Genomic DNA, 14886 nt, shown 5'->3' on the forward strand with positions numbered 1-14886 from the left:
GGCTGAAGCTCTAGACAGGAGAACACTTCAAGTATACATATATTATATATTTATTATATAAATATTACAATAAAAGACAGATTTACAACATTAACAACTAAACATTCAATGTACAAAGTCTGGAGCTTCTTCACAATAAAACCATCTCGCTGGTTCTCTGATGGAAGGCTTTTATTTTGAAGCACCAACAGCAGGAAATTACAAGAGACAAGTCTGATACAAAAAGTGATGGATAAAATAAGGCCGATAAACGGGAGCTCAGACACAATCACAGAAGAAGAAAACATGTTGAAACATCAATCACATGATCAATGACATTAAAGCACATGAAGAAACTGGTTTATAGGATCACTTTGTGGCAGCAGGCCGTCCGCTGCCTCTGTCTACTCTGAATGGAGGATCACTTTTTGACAGCGCACGCTCTGGCTCGGTTCAACCTGTCAATCAACAGGCGGTCGGAGGTGGAGCATCTCGAGAGGACCGCGGCCATCTCCGATTCATTCCTTCTCTCGGTTGCGGCGTCCGCAGCTCCCTCCAGATCACTGATTGGACGAGAAGCGTTAACCAAGTGGTGGGGTCTACCTGTGTGATGTCACTGGAGCTCTGAGTCTTACCTGATGGCCAGGTGAGCCTTGACCCTCTGCTCAGGCGTTACCTTGGAGACGTACTTCTTGGCTTCGTACGTGTTGTTACTCTTCATGCAAACGTCAACAAACGCCTGAAGAGTTGACGCTAAGAATCATGAGAACTGTACTTCCATTACATTGAAAAGGTTAACAAGGCTAAAGGGGGCGGGTCTTACCAGGTAGCCAATCGGAGACTTCTTGCTCTTTGAGAACTTCTCCAACTCCTCCCACTCCTCTTTCTCTGCCAGAGACTTCAGCTTTAACCACCAGTACCTGCACAGTGTGGGGGGGGGGAAGGGGGAGAGAGAGAGAGACGGTGAGGAGAGCGAGAGCGACTGGTGGAGAGAGAGACGAGTAAAGAGAGAGATGGACGGGTGAAGAGAGCGAAATGGGTGAAGAGAGCGAGTGTGACGGAGGAAGAGCGAGAGTGACGGGTGAAGAGCGAGAGAGAGACGGGTGAAGAGAGAGAGAGCGATGAGTAAAGAGAGAGCGAGCGAGCGAGAGAGTGACGTGTGAAGAGAAAGAGCGAGAGAGAGAACGAGAGCAAGAGAACGAGAGCGACGTGTGAAGAGAGAGCGAGAGAGACAGGTGGAGCGAGAGACGGGTGGAGCGAGAGAGTGAGAGAGATGGGTGGAGCGAGAGACAGGTGGAGCGAGAGACGGGTGGAGCGAGAGACAGGTGGAGCGAGAGACGGGTGGAGCGAGAGAGCGAGAGAGACGGGTGGAGCGAGAGAGCACCTCCGGGTGCATCACCTTTTGTCAGGTACTCTGAAGTCTCTGTACAGTTGTTCTGCTTGTTTGTGGAGTCCTAAAGCCAGCAGAGCCTCCATGGTCGCCTGGACAAACAGGAAGTGATGTCACAAGAAAAGCTGCGACTCCATCCTGTCTGGTATCATTTACTACGAGGTCTTATGGTCGTCAAGTTCAAATTACCTGAAGTATCTCATGACTAACTCGCACTCGTGAATGCCAGCAACCTGTAGAGATAGTTCCCGTAGCTCCGCCCCTTTAAATACCTGTAGAGCTAGTTCCAGTAGCCCCGCCCCCTCAAATACCTGTAGAGATAGTTCCAGTAGCCCCGCCCCTTTCTCATCATCAAGTTTGCGTTGGAAACGGAGAAGACGCATCTCTTCCTCTGTGGCCTGTAAACAGAATATCTAAAGTGATGATCTCCCTGATCACACCAGTAAACAAACGCATGACTCTTTGCTAACAGTAAAACTACAAATTATTATTATGATTATTATAATAATCATAATAATAATATGCGAGTTTCACCTTTGCAGAGAACTCGTTCTTGGCTTTGTTGTATTCGTCCACAGCACTCTGCAGCAGAGACAGACGGTTCTCCAACCTCTGCACACAAAAAAATGCTTTATGTCACTTCATGATCCACATTGAGGTGGTCTTGATGTGGTTCTTTAGTCCACGTTGACTTGTTGGTACCTTTTCTCTGTAACTGGCAGTGACGTAGTAGTTGCCGAGTTCCTGGTGGTCATCGTCCTGGTTATAAAGGTCCTTCAGAGTTTCTTGTTCCTGTAGTTTACAGAACTGACACACAAATACATTAATAAATAACTTGGATCAATAGACTACAGATTGACAAAGCACAGATCAATTGACTATCAATATGTAGTCTATTGACCTGTGCTTTGTCAATATGTAAAGCACAGATCAATAGACCTGTAGCCCCAAAAAACATGTAGTCCCTAACCCAATAGACCTGTAGCCCCAATAGACATGTAGTCCCTAACCCAATAGACCTGTAGCCCCAATAGACCTGTAGTCCCTAACCCAATAGACATGTAGTCCCTAACCCAATAGACCTGTAGCCCCAATAGACATGTAGTCCCTAACCCAATAGACCTGTAGCCCCAATAGACCTGTAGTCCCTAACCCAATAGACCTGTAGCCCCAAAAGACATGTAGTCCCTAACCCAATAGACCTGTAGCCCCAATAGACCTGTAGTCCCTAACCCAATAGACATGTAGTCCCTAACCCAATAGACAGTAGCCCCAATAGACCTGTAGTCCCTAACCCAATAGACAGTAGTCCCAATAGACCTGTAGTCCCTAACCCAATAGACATGTAGTCCCTAACCCAATAGACAGTAGCCCCAATAGACCTGTAGTCCCTAACCCAATAGACATGTAGCCCCAATAGACCTGTAGTCCCTAACCCAATAGACCTGTAGTCCCTAACCCAATAGACATGTAGTCCTTAACCCAATAGACAGTAGCCCCAATAGACCTGTAGTCCCTAACCCAATAGACACGTAGCCCCAATAGACCTGTAGTCCCTAACCCAATAGACAAGTAGCCCCAATAGACATGTAGCCCCTAACCCAATAGAGCTGTAGTCCCTAACCCAATAGACATGTAACCCCAATAGACCTGTAGTCCCTAACCCAATAGACATGTAACCCCAATAGACCTGTAGTCCCTAACCCAATAGACATGTAACCCCAATAGACCTGTAGTCCCTAACCCAATAGACATGTAGTCCCTAACCCAATAGACATGTAGTCCCTAACCCAATAGACATGTAGTCCCTAACCCAATAGACCTGTAGTCCCTAACCCAATAGACATGTAGTCCCTAACCCAATAGACAGTAGCCCCAATAGACCTGTAGTCCCTAACCCAATAGACAGTAGCCCCAATAGACCTGTAGTCCCTAACCCAATAGACCTGTAGCCCCAATAGACCTGTAGCCCCAATAGACCTGTAGTCCCTAACCCAATAGACATGTAGTCCCTAACCCAATAGACAGTAGCCCCAATAGACCTGTAGTCCCTAACCCAATAGACATGTAGCCCCAATAGACCTGTAGTCCCTAACCCAATAGACCTGTAGTCCCTAACCCAATAGACATGTAGTCCCTAACCCAATAGACAGTAGCCCCAATAGACCTGTAGTCCCTAACCCAATAGACATGTAGCCCCAATAGACCTGTAGTCCCTAACCCAATAGACCTGTAGTCCCTAACCCAATAGACATGTAGTCCCTAACCCAATAGACAGTAGCCCCAATAGACCTGTAGTCCCTAACCCAATAGACATGTAGCCCCAATAGACCTGTAGTCCCTAACCCAATAGACCTGTAGTCCCTAACCCAATAGACAGTAGCCTCAATAGACCTGTAGTCCCTAACCCAATAGACATGTAGCCCCAATAGACCTGTAGTCCCTAACCCAATAGACCTGTAGTCCCTAACCCAATAGACCTGTAGTCCCTAACCCAATAGACATGTAGTCCCTAACCCAATAGACAGTAGCCCCAATAGACCTGTAGTCCCTAACCCAATAGACATGTAGCCCCAATAGACCTGTAGTCCCTAACCCAATAGACCTGTAGTCCCTAACCCAATAGACAGTAGCCTCAATAGACCTGTAGTCCCTAACCCAATAGACAGTAGCCCCAATAGACCTGTAGTCCCTAACCCAATAGACCTGTAGTCCCTAACCCAATAGACATGTAGTCCCTAACCCAATAGACAGGTAGCCCCAATAGACATGTAGTCCCTAACCCAATAGACCTGTAGTCCCTAACCCAATAGACATGTAACCCCAATAGACCTGTAGTCCCTAACCCAATAGACAGTAGCCCCAATAGACCTGTAGTCCCTAACCCAATAGACCTGTAGTCCCTAACCCAATAGACCTGTAGTCCCTAACCCAATAGACATGTAGCCCCAATAGACCTGTAGTCCCTAACCCAATAGACCTGTAGTCCCTAACCCAATAGACATGTAACCCCAATATACCTGTAGTCCCTAACCCAATAGACATGTAGCCCCAATATACCTGTAGTCCCTAACCCAATAGACCTGTAGTCCCTAACCCAATAGACATGTAACCCCAATAGACCTGTAGTCCCTAACCCAATAGACATGTAACCCCAATAGACCTGTAGTCCCTAACCCAATATACCTGTAGTCCCTAACCCAATAGACATGTAACCCCAATAGACCTGTAGTCCCCAACCCAATAGACAAGGTTATTTGTAGGGACTAGATCCTATTGCCCAACCTTTCCTGTTTTACGATGGTCTACATTCCTGAGGAGCTGATCAGTAACAGATGCACATTGTTGACCTCTCGGTCCCTAAGAATCCATATCTGTGATTCATGCACATGGACCTCAGCTCCTCCAACCTGGAGCTGAACACAGGCGTCCCACAGGGCCGTGTGCTCAGCCCCCTCCCGTTGCAGGGTTACCATTGAGAGAAGTCTGAAAGCCACATTACCGACGTCACCGAAGAACCACTGATAAGAACTCATGTGGGGAGGTCGTGGACTATCTGGTGCTCAGAGAACACTCAAACTAATATTCCTACTGCTTCTGAATCCTTCAAACCAAACGTTATCAATAAACCTCAACATAACCTGATCTCAGTGACATGTGATCTACTCATACACGGTTCAGTTTAGTGTTATCATCCTTTAGAAATTGATTGTTTAAGTTCAATAGGTCACTGTACACCGAGGACTCCATAGAAAGACCACATTGACACTTCATTGTTCTATATCAAATGTATCTAGGGATGATGAGGAAGAGCACCTGTCTGTAGAGGCTCAATGGAAATATCTAGTGATGATGAGGAAGAGCACCTGTCTGTAGAGGCTCAGTGCGACCGGTTGGTTTCTCAGAGTCATGAAGAAGTCTCCCCTGTTCATCTCGTTCTTCAGGTACGTCACCACGGTGTAAACTGGGAACACAGGAAATGATCGGTTTGACCGCTACCTGACAAGACAGGTGGTGGGCGGGGCTAGCAGACACTCACCTAGGTCAGTGTCTCCGCTCTCCACAGCTTTACTAAGAGCCAGCTGACTCCTCTTCATCTTTAACAGCAGAGGAACCTGCTCTCCAGAGCGAGCCTCAAAGTCCAACAACTGATACACGATGAAAGAAATACTGTCGGTACGTAGAACCACATGTATTTATAAATAGTTGTGCACAGGTAGATCTCGTTACCTTGATGGCGAGCTCAGTGCGTCCACATTCATAAGCTTTAGCTGCGATGTGAGAGTAAGACACACCAGGTGAGTCTCCCACCTTGAGACACACCGTTCGGGCAATAGCCTCGTCCGATAGGTCCTTCTGCTGCACCTGGATACACCCACAACCCCACAGGTGAGTTTTAGTAACCAGCGATGGTAATGCAGCACACTGAAGAGTCAGGGAACAGGTGAGCCGTTACCTTGCATGAAGCCCAGTGTTTGAGGACTCTGCTGACTCCCTGGTAATCTGGGATCTTCAGGTAACGACATATTTCTATTGCTAAGGGGTAAAACTGTCGATACACCAACCTGGGAGGCAGACGGGCACAAAGAGACGGGCGACAGGTCAACAGAGACAGGCACAAAGAGACGGGCGACGGGTCAACAGAGACGGGCGACAGGCACAAAGAGACGGGCGACGGGTCAACAGAGACAGGCACAAAGAGACGGGCGACAGGTCAACAGAGACAGGCACAAAGAGACGGGCGACAGGTCAACAGAGACGGGCACAAAGAGACGGGCGACAGGTCAACAGAGACGGGCACAAAGAGACGGGCGACAGGTCAACAGAGACAGGCACAAAGAGACGGCGACGGGCACAAAGAGACGGGCGACAGGTCAACAGAGACGGGCACAAAGAGACGGGCGACAGGTCAACAGAGACAGGCACAAAGAGACGGGCGACGGGTCAACAGAGACAGGCACAAAGAGACGGGCGACAGGTCAACAGAGACGGGCACAAAGAGACGGGCGACAGGTCAACAGAGACAGGCACAAAGAGACGGGCGACGGGTCAACAGAGACGGGCACAAAGAGACGGCGACGGGCACAAAGAGACGGGCGACGGGTCAACAGAGACAGGCACAAAGAGACGGGCACATAGAGACGGGTGACAGGTCAACAGAGACGGGCGACGGGCACAAAGAGACGGGCGACAGGTCAACAGAGACGGGCACAAAGAGACGGGCGACAGGTCAACAGACGGGCACAAAGAGACGGCGACGGGCACAAAGAGACGGGCGACGGGTCAACAGAGACAGGCACAAAGAGACGGGCACATAGAGACGGGTGACAGGTCAACAGAGACGGGCGACGGGCACAAAGAGACGGGCGACAGGTCAACAGAGACGGGCACAAAGAGACGGGCGACGGGCACAAAGAGACAGGCACAAAGAGACGGGCGACAGGTCAACAGAGACAGGCACAAAGAGACGGGCGACAGGTCAACAGAGACAGGCACAAAGAGACGGGCGACGGGTCAACAGAGACAGGCACAAAGAGACGGGCGACAGGTCAACAGAGACAGGCACAAAGAGACGGGCGACAGGTCAACAGAGACAGGCACAAAGAGACGGGCGACGGGTCAACAGAGACAGGCACAAAGAGACGGGCGACAGGTCAACAGAGACGGGCACAAAGAGACGGGCACAAAGAGACGGGCGACGGGCACAAAGAGACTACAAAGTAAAAGCAGACCGGGTTGGATGAGCGGACCCACCTGTCGATTAGCACCTGTAGAGTCATCTGTTTGAATCTGAGGTCAGAGGTTAAGGTTACACCGTGAAAGATACCGATTGGCCGGTAGTCAAACATCAGATAATGACATCAGTCATTAACCCCAAATCACTACATGTCCCATGATGCACCTGGGTCAGGATACTGCGTGTGAGTGAGTGGCAGCCCCACGCTGCTCTCTCTGACGGCGTTCAGCACCCGGAGTTCTCTGCAGGTCGACACGAACAGGTCGGGACTGAAGTCGGTCAGGAAGCACTTCCCAAAGGACGCGGCCTGGTGGACCAGAACAACATTAGAACAAGACAGAACGTGGCCGGGTGGACCAGAGCAACGTTAGAACAAGACAGAACGTGGCCGGGTGGACCAGAACAACATTAGAACAAGACAGAACGTGGCCGGGTGGACCAGAGCAACGTTAGAACACTGGGAACTAGACATGCCATTAGAACACAGAATAGTACAAACCGGGTTCCACCTTAGAACAATGAAACACTGAAGTACAGAACTCACTCTCATCAGGGACTTCTGGGTGTCTGTGTTGTATTCGTGTCCTGCTGCCTCCACGCACTGTCGAACTGCTTCTCCCAGCATGCTTTGCTCCTTGATCTCTCTCAGGTACTCATCAGCCTTCTGACTTGACTTCTACACAACAATAATAAAAACACAGATCATCATCATCATCATCATCAAAGAATCGTGCAGTGAGACTGTCAGACAGGTTCTTACCTCGTACTCCCGGTGGGCCTCCAGCAGCAGAGCTCCAGGAGCCATGGAAGCGATTTTGAAGATGTCCTGACAGACCAGAGGAACCTCCTGAAGCAGCTCCTGATTGGCTGAGCTAATAATGCGAACTCCGTCCAGCTCTCCGACCAACACACACTGGTCCTCTGTGGGGAACCTTTAATCAAGGGTCAAGGGTCAAACAGGAGCTGACCAGAAAACGACCCATAACGAGCTCCAGGAGAACAACAAAGTTACAGGAGAACCCAAACAAACATCTAGAGCACTAGTCTGACCTAGTTAGTGTGTGGTTCCAGTCAGAAGCGGTTTGTATCCAGTCTGAACTGGTTTAAAGAATACTGGATTGTGTTACAGACTCCAGGAGAACATTTACCGAGCTCCAGGAAAACAACAACAAGCTTGTGGAGAACGATAACAAGCTCCAGGAGAACATTTACCGAGCTCCAGGAGAACAACATCAAGTAACAGGAGAACCTGAACAAACGCCTAGAGCCCTGGTCGGACCGAGTTAGATTGTGGTTCCAGTCTGAACTGGTTTAAAGGATACTGGATTGTGTCGTTACAGACTCCGGCCACCATGAGCAGTCTGTCCCACATCAACACCACAGACGGCTGCTGACTCTTTGGTCTGCGACACCTGGACAGGTACAAATGTCAGGTAAAAACAAAGAATGGTAGGTAAACAAACCGGTAAGAAGCAAACAAACAAGGACAGACAGGTAAATAGATGGCAGACAGGTAGATAGACATGTAAACACGTAGACAGACAGGTGGATACAAACTAAAACAGTTAACCAGGTGAAACAGGTAGACGTACCAGACCATCTGTTTGGGAGGTGTTGACTTTTTAGTGTCGACTTCACTCATTTTGTCCTGGAAACACAAAATCACATGTCAATCATTCACACAGACCCCTCCCCCCCAGGTTAGATCAAACAGCTGGTTGGACCGAGGAGCAGCTCACCTGGAGATGGGAGGGGCCTGTCCACAGGTGTCCAGAGTCAGTGAAGAGAGCCAGGTATTTATATCTGAAAGACACAGACATGTGGACGATACTGCCAGCCTGAGGACCGAGACCTGGAGGACACTGAGGACACAGGTATAAAGACAGTTGAGGTTAGTTACCCGTCTGTTTACCTGTACCCGAATGTCTGTTAGTACTAAAAGACCATGGCATGTGGACTGAGACCGGGAGGCCGTGAAAGACAGACAGGTGAGGTTAGTTGTGCATGTCCCTTTCCCTCCCATCTGACTCCACCCTTTCTGACGCTACCTGTCTGACCTCTTGGTCCACCTGTCTGTCTTTCTACCCGTCTCACCACAGCAGTGCAGGACGTGCTGTCCAGGATGTAGATCTCAGGTCCGTTGGACAGCAGTACTTTTGTCTGTCTTTCCTGGTTGAGGACGACCCAGCAGGACGGCTTCCCCTGCAGACCTGCAGACAGTTGTTCAGGTTCAACACCATTTACCATCACAGGTCAACCAGGTGTTACCAGGTGTAACCTACCCGGGACTTCAGGTAACCTCCGAAGCTTCAGGTCATCAATGTTGGTTGCCAAGGTGAAGCGTGAGGAACCCGTTACGATGGCGACGCCTGTTCCATAAGGAGAGTGGAACACTTTGGCTTCTAAGACCTGACTCTGGACCACTTCCTGTTCACAACAACAACAACAACGATACACTTCCTGTTAAACAAAACAAGATACACTTCCTGTTCAAAACAACCACTAAATACACACTCAGATAAAAACTAACAAAATAACTAGATGTTAGTTAACAGACTGACCTGTCCCATACTGAAGTGTCTCTTGAAAGATCCAAACAGATCGTAGATCAGAACTGATCCGTCCTCCTGAATACACAACAGCTCATCACTGACCGTCCAACCCAAGTGGACCACCGGGCCACTCTTCCACTAAAGAGAGAGACAGAGAGATGTGTTAGGAGAGGCGAGTAGGGCCACGGCCTAACCCGGCTGGAGGTAGGGTCACCCCCTAACACTAACCCGGCTGGAGGTAGGGTCACAGCCTAACACTAACCCGGCTGGAGGTAGGGTCACAGCCTAACACTAACCCGACTGGAGGTAGGGTCACCGCCTAACACTAACCCGACTGGAGGTAGGGTCACAGCCTAACCCGGCTGGAGGTAGGGTCACCGCCTAACCCGGCTGGAGGTAGGGTCACCGCCTAACACTAACCCGACTGGAGGTAGGGTCACCCCCTAACACTAACCCGACTGGAGGTAGGGTCACCCCCTAACACTAACCCGGCTGGAGGTAGGGTCACAGCCTAACACTAACCCGGCTGGAGGTAGGGTCACAGCCTAACACTAACCCGACTGGAGGTAGGGTCACCGCCTAACCCGGCTGGAGGTAGGGTCACCGCCTAACCCGACTGGAGGTAGGGTCACCCCCTAACACTAACCCGGCTGGAGGTAGGGTCACAGCCTAACACTAACCCGACTGGAGGTAGGGTCACCGCCTAACACTAACCCGACTGGAGGTAGGGTCACCCCCTAACACTAACCCGACTGGAGGTAGGGTCACCCCCTAACACTAACCCGACTGGAGGTAGGGTCACAGCCTAACACTAACCCGACTGGAGGTAGGGTCACAGCCTAACACTAACCCGACTGGAGGTAGGGTCACCGCCTAACACTAACCCGACTGGAGGTAGGGTCACCGCCTAACACTAACCCGACTGGAGGTAGGGTCACAGCCTAACACTAACCCGACTGGAGGTAGGGTCACCGCCTAACACTAACCCGACTGGAGGTAGGGTCACAGCCTAACACTAACCCGACTGGAGGTAGGGTCACAGCCTAACACTAACCCGACTGGAGGTAGGGTCACAGCCTAACACTAACCCGACTGGAGGTAGGGTCACCGCCTAACACTAACCCGACTGGAGGTAGGGTCACCGCCTAACACTAACCCGGCTGGAGGTAGGGTCACCCCCTAACACTAACCCGACTGGAGGTAGGGTCACAGCCTAACACTAACCCGGCTGGAGGTAGGGTCACCCCCTAACACTAACCCGACTGGAGGTAGGGTCACAGCCTAACCCGACTGGAGGTAGGGTCACCGCCTAACCCGACTGGAGGTAGGGTCACAGCCTAACACTAACCCGACTGGAGGTAGGGTCACCGCCTAACACTAACCCGACTGGAGGTAGGGTCACCGCCTAACACTAACCCGACTGGAGGTAGGGTCACCGCCTAACACTAACCCGGCTGGAGGTAGGGTCACCCCCTAACACTAACCCGGCTGGAGGTAGGGTCACCCCCTAACCCGACTGGAGGTAGGGTCACCGCCTAACCCGACTGGAGGTAGGGTCACAGCCTAACCCGACTGGAGGTAGGGTCACAGCCTAACACTAACCCGACTGGAGGTAGGGTCACAGCCTAACACTAACCCGACTGGAGGTAGGGTCACCGCCTAACACTAACCCGACTGGAGGTAGGGTCACCGCCTAACACTAACCCGACTGGAGGTAGGGTCACCGCCTAACACTAACCCGGCTGGAGGTAGGGTCACCCCCTAACACTAACCCGACTGGAGGTAGGGTCACAGCCTAACACTAACCCGGCTGGAGGTAGGGTCACCCCCTAACACTAACCCGACTGGAGGTAGGGTCACAGCCTAACCCGACTGGAGGTAGGGTCACCGCCTAACCCGACTGGAGGTAGGGTCACAGCCTAACCCGACTGGAGGTAGGGTCACAGCCTAACACTAACCCGACTGGAGGTAGGGTCACAGCCTAACACTAACCCGACTGGAGGTAGGGTCACCGCCTAACACTAACCCGACTGGAGGTAGGGTCACCGCCTAACACTAACCCGACTGGAGGTAGGGTCACCGCCTAACACTAACCCGGCTGGAGGTAGGGTCACCCCCTAACACTAACCCGACTGGAGGTAGGGTCACAGCCTAACACTAACCCGGCTGGAGGTAGGGTCACCCCCTAACACTAACCCGACTGGAGGTAGGGTCACAGCCTAACCCGACTGGAGGTAGGGTCACCGCCTAACCCGACTGGAGGTAGGGTCACAGCCTAACCCGACTGGAGGTAGGGTCACCGCCTAACCCGACTGGAGGTAGGGTCACAGCCTAACCCGACTGGAGGTAGGGTCACCGCCTAACACTAACCCGACTGGAGGTAGGGTCACCGCCTAACACTAACCCGACTGGAGGTAGGGTCACCGCCTAACACTAACCCGGCTGGAGGTAGGGTCACCCCCTAACACTAACCCGACTGGAGGTAGGGTCACAGCCTAACCCGACTGGAGGTAGGGTCACAGCCTAACACTAACCCGGCTGGAGGTAGGGTCACCCCCTAACACTAACCCGACTGGAGGTAGGGTCACAGCCTAACCCGACTGGAGGTAGGGTCACCGCCTAACCCGACTGGAGGTAGGGTCACAGCCTAACCCGACTGGAGGTAGGGTCACAGCCTAACACTAACCCGACTGGAGGTAGGGTCACAGCCTAACACTAACCCGGCTGGAGGAGAAGATTGGAGTCCTGAAACAACAAGGCTTTGTTTTCTGGTTGTTTGAGAAGGAAGCCTGAGGCCAACAGGTCTCCTCGATTCCTTTCCTTGCTTCCTCCACTCTTGAGGAGACAGTAATAATCCCAATACAAAAATATAAGTCCTAATGAAGGAAGGCGGGATGTCGTTGGTTCATATTTACCGGGAAGCTGGCGATGCCGACTCCCGATGCAGAATAGATCTCCAACTGAGGACGAGAACTGGGAGAACGTTTGTGAGGTTCTCTTAGGAGAGCTGAGGGACAGAATGAGAACATACAACACATCTTTCTAATTAAACATCTTATAAACACTATAAGTAACCATCATAGAAAACACTTCTATATAAATATCTTATAAACAATAACACTATATCCATGTATGAACAGACAGAACACATCTTATAACATCGCCTATGAATATCAGTCACTGTGTGTGTGTGTGTGTGTGTGTGTGTGTGTGTGTGTGTGTGTGTGTGTGTGTGTGTGTGTGTGTGTGTGTGTGTGTGTGTGTACCTATTGGACCCCCATAAGGAGCTGCAGACACCAGACAGTCTCGGAGTCCGTCCCTCAGGTTCCAACACATTTCATACAGCTCACTTTTACTGAGAGAAAACAAACACAAACATAAACAAACACGTCAAAGTGTTTATTTCAGCTCGTATTGAACTTCTCTGGTTTCACAGATTAAAAATTCAACACACACACTAACAAACACAAACACACACTAACAAACACACACACTAACAAACACACACGCTAACAAACACACACGCTAACAAACACACACGCTAACAAACATACACACACACACGCTAACAAACACACACACTAACAAACACACACCCTAACAAACACACTAACAAACACACACACTAACAAACACACACACTAACAAACACACACGCTAACAAACACACTAACAAACACACACACTAACAAACACACACACTAACAAACACACACGCTAACAAACACACACACGCTAACAAACACACACACTAACAAACACACTAACAAACACACTAACAAACACACACACTAACAAACACACACCCTAACAAACACACTAACAAACACACACACTAACAAACACACACACTAACAAACACACACGCTAACAAACACACACACGCTAACAAACACACACACTAACAAACACACACCCTAACAAACACACTAACAAACACACACACTAACAAACACACACACTAACAAACACACACGCTAACAAACACACACCGCTAACAAACACACACACTAACAAACACACACCGCTAACAAACACACACACTAACAAACACACACCGCTAACAAACACACACCGCTAACAAACACACACCGCTAACAAACACACACACACACACACACACACACACACTAACAAACACTCACTAACAAACACACACCGCTAACAGCTAAGTCTCGGGTTAGTAGTGCGTCTAGTGGTCTCGTGTCTAGTGGTCTCGTGTCTAGCTGCGGGACTGACACTGAATCTCTGGGTCCGGTCTCGGGTTAGTGGTCTTGTGTTAGTGGTCTCGGGTCTAGTGGTCTCGGGTCTAGTGGTCTCGGGTCAAGTGGTCTCGGGTCTATTAGTCTCGGGTCTATTAGTCTCGGGTCTATTAGTCTCGGGTCTAATGGTTGTGTGGTCTCGGGTATAGTGGTCTCGGGTCACGTAGTCTCGGGTCTAGTAGTCTCGGGTCTAGCTGCGGGACTGACGCTGAATCTCTGGGTCCGGTCTCGGGTTAGTTGTCTTGTGCTAACTTTAGTGGTCTTGTGTTAGTGGTCTCGGGTCTAGTAGTCTCGGGTTAGTTGTCTGGGGTCTAGTTGTCTCGGGTCTAGTTGTCTCGGGTCTAGTAGTCTCGGGTCTAGTAGTCTCGGGTCTAGTAGTCTCGGGTTAGTAGTCTCGGGTCTAGTGGTCTCGGGTCTAGTGGTCTCGGGTCTAGTAGCCTAGCTAGTAGTCTCGGGTCTAGCTGCCGGACTGACGCCGATGAACCGGAGATGAACTGACCGGTAAAACGCTTCACCGAGCGGGTTCCAGTTGGCCGTGATGAACGCCATGATGCTTCTTTCGGAGGCACGCGCTCCTTTACGAAGAGGGTTTAGGGGGTTCACCAAGATGAAGACCAGCTTCTTCTTCTTGTCCGGTCCTTAAGTCAGGTGCTCAGCTTCTTCTTCTACGGTCTTTAAACAGCAGTCAGGTGACCAGCTTCTTCTTCTTCTACGGTCTATAACAACATTCAGTCGCTGCCGCCTCCTGGCGGCATCAGATATGAACTAAACTAAAACCATCTTTATATTTTACATTTAATCTAAACCATATAATATATTTATTAATCTATATTATAATAATATAAACCATATAATAATATAATAATAATATTAAAATAATCTAAATCATATAATATATTCATTCATCTATATAATGATAATCTACACCATATAATAATAATAATAATAATAATAATAATATAAACC

General features: G+C 49.9%; 1 protein-coding gene across 1 annotated transcript; it reads right to left on the reverse strand.

Moving 5' to 3' along the window:
* Window positions 1-153: 153 nt before the first annotated feature.
* Window positions 154-14608, reverse strand: vps16 (vacuolar protein sorting 16 homolog). The gene is made up of 24 exons (XM_034551926.1): window positions 14420-14608; window positions 12925-13013; window positions 12574-12665; window positions 9668-9796; window positions 9389-9533; window positions 9201-9316; window positions 8846-8968; window positions 8699-8754; window positions 8429-8518; window positions 7867-8038; window positions 7651-7782; window positions 7286-7413; window positions 7124-7159; window positions 5826-5934; window positions 5600-5734; window positions 5409-5517; window positions 5236-5333; window positions 2072-2176; window positions 1904-1981; window positions 1681-1767; window positions 1379-1461; window positions 803-899; window positions 615-718; window positions 154-542 (listed from the first exon to the last, which is right to left on the reverse strand). The coding sequence occupies exons 1-24, from the start codon at window positions 14467-14469 to the stop codon at window positions 401-403; spliced, it is 2505 nt and encodes an 834-aa protein (XP_034407817.1). The 5' UTR covers window positions 14470-14608; the 3' UTR covers window positions 154-400.
* Between the last annotated feature and the right edge of the window lie 278 nt (window positions 14609-14886).

Source organism: Cyclopterus lumpus, chromosome 2 (assembly GCF_009769545.1).
Source record: "Cyclopterus lumpus isolate fCycLum1 chromosome 2, fCycLum1.pri, whole genome shotgun sequence".
Taxonomy (NCBI): Eukaryota; Metazoa; Chordata; class Actinopteri; order Perciformes; family Cyclopteridae; genus Cyclopterus; species Cyclopterus lumpus.